This window comes from Penaeus chinensis, chromosome 1 (assembly GCF_019202785.1).
Source record: "Penaeus chinensis breed Huanghai No. 1 chromosome 1, ASM1920278v2, whole genome shotgun sequence".
Classification (NCBI taxonomy): domain Eukaryota; kingdom Metazoa; phylum Arthropoda; class Malacostraca; order Decapoda; family Penaeidae; genus Penaeus; species Penaeus chinensis.
Genome location: NC_061819.1, coordinates 32520488 through 32528877, shown reverse-complemented (window position 1 = coordinate 32528877; position 8390 = coordinate 32520488). Strand labels below are relative to the sequence as shown.

General features: G+C 48.4%; 1 protein-coding gene across 6 annotated transcripts in view; it reads left to right on the top strand.

The window, feature by feature from the left end:
• Positions 1–7909, top strand: part of LOC125028450 — a 31798-nt gene extending 23889 nt beyond the window's left edge. For all 6 annotated transcript variants that reach the window (XM_047617857.1, XM_047617851.1, XM_047617856.1 and 3 more), the window contains one exon: positions 7611–7909. In XM_047617857.1, coding sequence (XP_047473813.1) covers positions 7611–7720 — 110 coding nt within the window. In that variant the 3' untranslated portion in view covers positions 7721–7909. The remainder of the gene's footprint in view (positions 1–7610) is intronic.
• Positions 7910–8390: the final 481 nt, after the last annotated feature.

The window sequence follows — 8390 nt, the reverse complement described above, 5'->3', positions numbered from 1 at the left end:
GTCTTGACTGCCATCTGGCAGTTTGGTTCCATTCCCACTGACATGTAGAGGAATGTGGTCACTGTGGAAGGGGACTGTAGCAACCGCCGCTATACTGATCAGTATACCAGGGAAAGTTTTCGCCCACATTCTACTGAAACGGATCCGCGACTACTTACTAAGGCACGAGAGACCGGAGTAGTTTGGATTCACTCCTGGTAAGTTTACAATAGATCGTATCATAGCGCTTCGAGTAATTGTGGAACGCCGTCGTGAGTTCAGTCGTAGGTTGCTCGCAGCCTACATCGACCTCAAGAATCGTTATGGGAGATTCTGAGACTTAGGGGAATTCCGGCACTGATTATTGGCCTAATAGCAAACATATATACCGGTACTGAAAGTGCTGTAAAGTGTGGTGGGGTCCTGTCGAACTTCTTCCCTGTGAAGTAAGGGTGAGGCAAGGCTGTGTCTTTGCAATAACACTTTTCAACACCTGAATGGATTGGATAATGGGCAGAGCTACAATCCAAAGTCATTGTGAAATAGCAATGGGCAATATCATGGTCTCAAACCTTGACTTTGCCGATGATGTTGCTATCTTATCTCAGTCTCTGGAGTCACTTGTGGCGGCTCTTGATGCATTTAGCAATGAGGCGAAGCCCTTGGGCCTATAGGTCTCCTGGACCAAGACCAAGATTCAGGACTTTGGAGGCCTGTTAGGGAAACCTGTTCAGTCGATCCTTGCTTGCAATGAGGACGTTGAAGTTACAGAGCTTTGCATACCTTGGTAGCGTAGTCCATATCTCTTGGCTATTAGACCAAGAAGTCAGTAGACTGATTGGTCTGGTAGCAGGAGCCATGAACTCGACCAACAAGAACATTTGGAAATGTTGGTACTTATGCAGAAGGACCAAGCTACGTGTCTTCAAGGCCTTCATACTGCCAGTTTTGCTGTATGGAGGCGAAACCTGGACGCTATCTAGTCTTGGAGTCTCGATTTGGTGCCTTTTGTAGCAAGTCTCTTCGTCGGATCATGAACTACTGTTGACAAAGCCGATGTGTTCAACCGACGGCTACACCGTAAGACTGGTATTGGACCTGTTACCTGCATAATCCCGGTTCGCCAACTCAAGCTATATGGGCACCTAGCTAATTTCCCTGTGGATGACCCTGCCCATCAGTTTGTTTCTCTGCGAGACAATCCTGGGTGGAGGAGGCACGTGGAACGACCTAGGAGGGCACGGCTTAGGCAGCTCGACGAGACATGCCGCGAGGAGTTAAGAGATGGGCAGAAGGCCTGCCTGGAAACTCGCCATGAGGGACCCGTGTGGCTGAAAGCGAAGGGTGGATGCGGCCATGCTCCCCCGTCGGCGTTAGCCCCTTGATGATGATAAGGGTAATATATATATATATATATATATATATATATATATATATATATGTGTGTGTGTGTACTTGCATACATACACACACATATATACACATATACATATATGCATATACACATACATATATGTATATACACACATACATATATGTATAAACATACATACATATACACATACATACATATATACATACATACATATACACATTCATACATATACACATACATACATATACACGTACATACATATACACATACATACGTATACACATTCATACATATACACATACATACATATACACGTACATACATATACACATACATACGTATACACATACATACATATACACATACACATATACACATACACATACACATACACATACACATACACATACACATACACATACACATATATGCATATAATTACATACATACACGTACATACATCATAGATACATACAAACATCATAGATACATACATACATCATAGATACATACATACAGATTGCATTCATACACAGATTGTATACATACAAATATTATATACATACAAAGATTGCATACATACATAGATTGTATACATACACAGATTGCATACATGCATACACACACGCACACACACACACGCTCACACGCACACGCCCCCCCCCCCCCCCCACACACACACACTAAGACTCACACTCACACTCACACTCACACTCACACACACACACACACACACACACACACACACACACACACACACACACACACACACACACTCACACTCACACTCACACTCACACTCACACTCACACATACTCACACACATACACTGTGCGTAAAAGCGCACTAGGCTGTTAATCGTTTAAGGATCACATAAATAGCTTTCCCTTCGTTCGTAGGTCGTCTGTCTCAAAGGCCCCTTCGCTGTGCTTTCCGCCTCTCCCCCGCCCCGTGCCGTTCCGCCGCCCGCCCGGGCTCCCCTCCTCCCCTGCTGGGCTTGCTTTGCGGTCGACCTGTGAAGCGGAGCCTTTGAGTTAGAGGAAGTGCGAGCGGGATTGTATTTGCTGCCTTGCCTTTCCGGTTGAGCTGTGACGTCATTGCGGGTGATTTTTGTTAGATTAGATTAACAAAGGCCAAAGGGTTAATGCAGACGACTTTGCAGGAACAAAGATCAGTGATAACTTATTGCCTCGAGTTATCCTAAGCCGAGGATAACTGTAACAGGTGCGAGCCCATCTAGGGACGGGCAGGGCGCCAGGTCTAGCTATACTTAACGCACTTTTGTATGGCGGCCTTGGCGTCGCGCGGATGACGGGGGTGGACGAGGGCAGAGGGAGAGCGCGTAAGGGGAAGAGGGAGGGAGACCGAGATGGCATTTTGCCACCCCCCCTCCACGCCTCTCCCGATACCCCACATGTCTCCGTCAGCAAAGGGTGCTGAGGGCAGAGCTCATCTTCCTTCTTCTATTGTGTTATGAAACAGGATGAGAGAAGCGCAGAGGCGGAGGCACTCGAGGACGCATGCGAAGGAGCGGGAAGCGCAGGGAGTGCAAGGGCCGACGGAATGACCGACTGGGCCCGAGCGAAAGCAGAAAATAGAGCGAGGTATCATGTTGGGAAACGGCAGCCCGGAGGGGACGGTAGCCGGAGCAAAGAGTAGTTGTGAGCAGAAAATAGGTGTCCTCCGCAGCATTATGACCGAGGAAGGGCAGAGTAATCATCGTCGGAGACACTTGGGTGGTTTTTGTTTCAATACATATATGTGTGTTTTTTAAGGTTTGAGAAAGCTTGCTTAGTGATGGTATGTCAGATGCACGTCTGGAATGGTGAGAAGGAAATAGTCACATTTCGGTTTACATACTGCACCAGGAAAACATATGAAGAAAAGTGCAGTGACACTGTGAGGGTCTTCGTGAACCCCAGCCGCCGCTGCGGGTGGTGCAGGTGGCATCCCCGTCGCCCGCACAAACGTGAGGCCCTTTGGCACGAGTTTCGCAAGACCTCTTTGTCAGCTCGTAAGGGGGGGGGGGGGGGGTCGGTCGTGTGACGCTGGGAAGCGCCGTCTCGTGAACACACGGTTCCTTCTTTTATTTGTGGACCGCTCTCGTGACTGTAAAAGTCTACTTCTCAGTTTAAAAACGTTCCTCCTTCATATACTCTTGTGTATCCCATGGTGAGGGAGCTTTTACTTTGTTCACTTCAAAGCCACTTCAACATAATGGCTTTTCACTTTCGGGATAATTTTATTTGCTTAATCTATTCACAAGCGACGCGTCGACGGCTTGACGTTGGTGTCACTCCTCGTTGGGGGCCGCGCGACTGGGTGGCTGGCACTCGGATGTCGGGCTGTCTGCTGCCGCGAGCTGGACGCGCGACATTAATTGTTGGCAGGTGTGAGCTAATGATTGGCACCCGGACCCCAAATGCCGCCAGTTCTACTGCCTCGACTCCAATAGAGGGAGGGGGGGTGTATGCCTTAGCGGAGAGACCACACGACCCAACGGTGTAGAAAAGTTGGAACCATAGTTGTCAAAATTATCTTCAACACTACCAACAGTCACCATTGCCAGCATTCACACTGCTATCACGTTTACCAACAGCAACACCATTATCATCAGTGCAATGCGACCACCACCACCACAGCCACCAACACCATTATAGCGCTGCTATTATTGTCACTACCGTTATTCCTACCTGCTGCGTTTTCACTACTATTAATCTACTTTTCTGGTAATAAAACACTGCCAGTGTTTGTGCAATCCGAGACACAGCTTTCTAGGAAGGGCAGAGTTGTTGTTGTTGACTCCGTATCTTCATCTGCTGTAGAGTAGGTTTCCCATTTCCTAGTATTACAAAGTGTGTAGTGCTGCAGCCAGTCGTTTCTTTTAAGGGTCATTGGTGAGTACTCTGCTTGAAGTCGTCTCAACCCCATCGTCGACATTGCATCACACTGGCGGCTAATGTCGAACGTACATGGCTGCGACCTTGCCACACGACTCGGTGCTGGACGGATGTTGCTGACTCGATAACATCTTTCGCGTTGTAACAAGCATTGTAGATGGGGAGCCGTTTCGGTTACAACACTTGCGAGAAGCGTTACTCAATTTTCGCACTGTAGATAACTTATTACAGGCTGCTTTTGCCTAGAAGAGAAAATGGAGTAAGGAGGATGTGAAAGAGAGAGGGAGAGGGAGAGGGAGAGGGAGAGGGAGAGGGAGAGGGAGAGGGAGAGGGAGAGGGAGAGGGAGAGGGAGAGAAATATGAGAGAGAGAGAGAGAAATATGAGAGAGAGAGAGAAATATGAGAGAGAGAGAGAAATATGAGAAAGAGAGAGAAATATTAGAGAGAGAGAGAGAAATATTAGGGAGAAAGCAAGATAGAGAGAGAAAGCAAGATAGAGAGAGAAAGATATATAAAGAGAGAAAGAAAGGGAGAAAGACAGAAAGAGAGAAAGACAGATAGAGAGAGAAAGATAGATAGATAGAGAAAGATAGATAGAGAGAGAAAGATAGAGAGAGAAAGATAGATAGAGAGAGAAAGATAGATAGAGAGAGAAAGATAGATAGAGAGAGAAAGATAGATAGAGAGAGAAAGATAGATAGAGAGAGAAATATAGATAGAGAAAGATAGATAGAGAGAGAAAGATAGATAGAGAGAGAAAGATAGATAGAGAGAGAAAGATAGATAGAGAGAGAAAGATAGATAGAGAGAGAAAGATAGAGAGAGAAAGATAGATAGAGAAAGATAGATAGAGAGAGAAAGATAGATAGAGAGAGAAAGATAGATAGAGAGAGAAAGATAGATAGAGAGAGAAAGATAGATAGAGAGAGAAAGATAGATAGAGAGAGAAAGATAGACAGAGCGAGAAAGAAAGATAGAGAGAGAAAGATAGATAGAGAGAGAAAGATTGATAGAGAGAGAAAGAGAGAGAGAGAGAGAAAGAGAAAGAGAAAGAGAAAGAGAGGGAGAAATAGGGAGGGAGACGCAGTCACAGACACAGAGAGAGGGAGAGAAAGGGAGGGAGACGCAGTAACAGACACAGAGAGAGGGAGGGAAACGCAGTCACAGACACAGAGAGAGGGAGAGAGAGGGAGGGAGACGCAGTAACAGACACAGAGAGAGGGAGAGAGAGGGAGGGAAACGCAGTAACAGACACAGTGAGAGGGAGAGTGAGGGAGGGAAACGCAGTCACAGACACAGAGAGAGGGAGAGAGAGGGAGGGAGACGCAATAACAGACACAGAGAGAGGGAGAGAGAGGGAGGGAAACGCAGTCACAGACAAAGAGAGAGGGAGAGAGAGGGAGGGAGACGCAGTAACAGACACAGAGAGAGGGAGGGAAACGCAGTCACAGACACAGAGAGAGGGAGAGAGAGGGAGGGAAACGCAGTAACAGACACAGAGAGAGGGAGAGAGAGGGAGGGAGACGCAGTAACAGACACAGAGAGAGGGAGAGAGAGGGAGGGAAACGCAGTCACAGACACAGAGAGAGGGAGAGAGAGGGAGGGAGACGCAGTAACAGACACAGAGAGAGGGAGAGAGAGGGAGGGAGACGCAGTCACAGACACAGAGAGAGGGAGAGAGAGGGAGGGAAACGCAGTCACAGACACAGAGAGAGGGAGAGAGAGGAAGGGAGACGCAGTAACAGACACAGAGACAGGGAGAGAGAGGGAGGGAAACTCAGTCACAGACACAGAGAGAGGGAGAGAGAGGGAGGGAGACGCAGTAACAGACACAGAGAGAGGGAGAGAGAGCGAGGGAGACGCAGGAACAGACACAGAGAGAGGGAGAGAGAGGGAGGGATACGCAGTCACAGACACAGAGAGGGAGAGAGAGGGAGGGAAACGCAGTCACAGACACAGAGAGAGGGAGAGAGAGGGAGGGAGACGCAGTAACAGACACAGAGAGAGGGAGAGAGAGGGAGGGAGACGCAGTCACAGACACAGAGAGATGGAGAGAGAGGGAGGGAGACGCAGGAACAGACACAGAGAGGGAGAGAGAGGGAGGGAGACGCAGTCACAGACACAGAGAGAGGGAGAGAGAGGGAGGGAGACGCAGTAACAGACACAGAGAGAGGGAGAGAGAGGGAGGGAGACGCAGTAACAGACACAGAGAGAGGGAGAGAGAGGGAGGGAGACGCAGTCACAGACACAGAGAGAGGGAGAGAGAGGGAGGGAGACGCAGTAACAGACACAGAGAGAGGGAGAGAGAGAGAGGGAGACGCAGTAACAGACACAGAGAGAGGGAGAGAGAGGGAGGGAAACGCAGTCACAGACACAGAGAGAGGGAGAGAGAGAGAGGGAGACGCAGTAACAGACACAGAGAGAGGGAGAGAGAGGGAGGGAAACGCAGTCACAGACACAGAGAGAGGGAGGGAGACGCAGTAACAGACACAGAGAGAGGGAGAGAGAGGGAGGGAGACGCAGTCACAGACACAGAGAGAGGGAGAGAGAGGGAGGGAAACGCAGTCACAGACACAGAGAGAGGGAGAGAGAGGGAGGGAGACGCAGTAACAGACACAGAGAGAGGGAGGGAGACGCAGTAACAGACACAGAGAGAGGGAGAGAGAGGGAGGGAGACGGTCACAGACACAGAGATTGATTTCAAAACAAAAAGCCGTGTGAGGAATCGATTCTGCCGTCCATGTGATAGCGCCTGACTGATCTCTCAAGCCCGCCCTTCGTCCTCCTTAAACGGCCCTTTGAGAGACTGTCCACCTTGGGCACAGGTAGGGGGCTGGGCAGCGTGGTGCCGACGCGGAAATTGCTTTGCCCTACCATTGCGTCCTCGCTCTCTCCCCTCGCCCTCACCCTCTGGTCTTATCACACAAACACACACACACACAGACACACACACACACACACACACACACACACACACACACACACACACACACACACACACACACACACACACACACACACACACACACACACACATACTCGCACACTCATTTCCTGCGTTTCGTTTGTGTCCTCGTCAGCTGCAAGGCGTTGTGTATTTAATCTATTACAATGACTACGTCTGACTTATCAACCTTCCTCTCACCACACATCCTCGTCGGCTTCCCTATTTTCATCACCACACATGTTTTATGTAAGCTTTCATCACACCCGCCGGGCTCTTTCAAGCACTACCTCTCTCACTTATCGCCATGCTCTCTGCCAGCTTCATCACACTCGCTGTTATCAGCTAGTATCCACACGTGTTGATTCTCAGTGGCCGGTTTGTTTATTCATGCTCTTTCTTCTCTTTGCAGGTACGTACGCAGCGGAAGCAGGTGACGCTGCCAGCATGGTCAGTACAAAGACGTTTTTTACGTTATTATTTACTGAGTTAGTAGCAAATGTGTCGAGTATTATTGAATAGCGTTATTTCAACGACTGAGGCTGATGCTGAGATAGCAAATTCACAACATTTGGGTCAGGCACAACTACTGACTTTTATTTCTCGGATTATGCTTGTAAGCATTATAATTTGAAAGCATTATAAAAGACAAATATTAAGAAATGCAGAAAAGGAGTCATACTCCCACCAAGTTTACGTATTTCCGCTGTGCAGATCCATCATTCCGGGTTATTACACCCCCCACCCCCTGTGTTATAATCAGAAGTATTTGCCCCCCCCCCCCCCTTACAAAGATGCAGTAAGTAGTGTAGCTTCATGAAGGTGATTCGGAAAAATAGATGATGTGTTCCAAGATTGTCCTGTGGGACTGGCGTCCCCGGAAAGAGGCAAGGGAAGGAAGGGGAAGGCATCGGGAGAGAGACCTGCCGACGTTGCACGTGCAATTTGTGCAGCGGGGACGCGGTGGTTCCTGCAGTGATGGAAATTTAGGTGAAGGTGAAAGTCTTCATGATGATTACTCCTTTGTGTGTGTGTGTGCGTGCGTGCGTGCGTGCCCGTGCTTGCGTGCGTGTGTAATTGAGGTAAAGCAAGACATGATTTCCGCTTAGAAACACATCTTCAGTATTTCCATGATATAGTTTTGCGCACCCTTTTTTTTTGCACCATTATGTTGAATCATTTGAATTGGCGT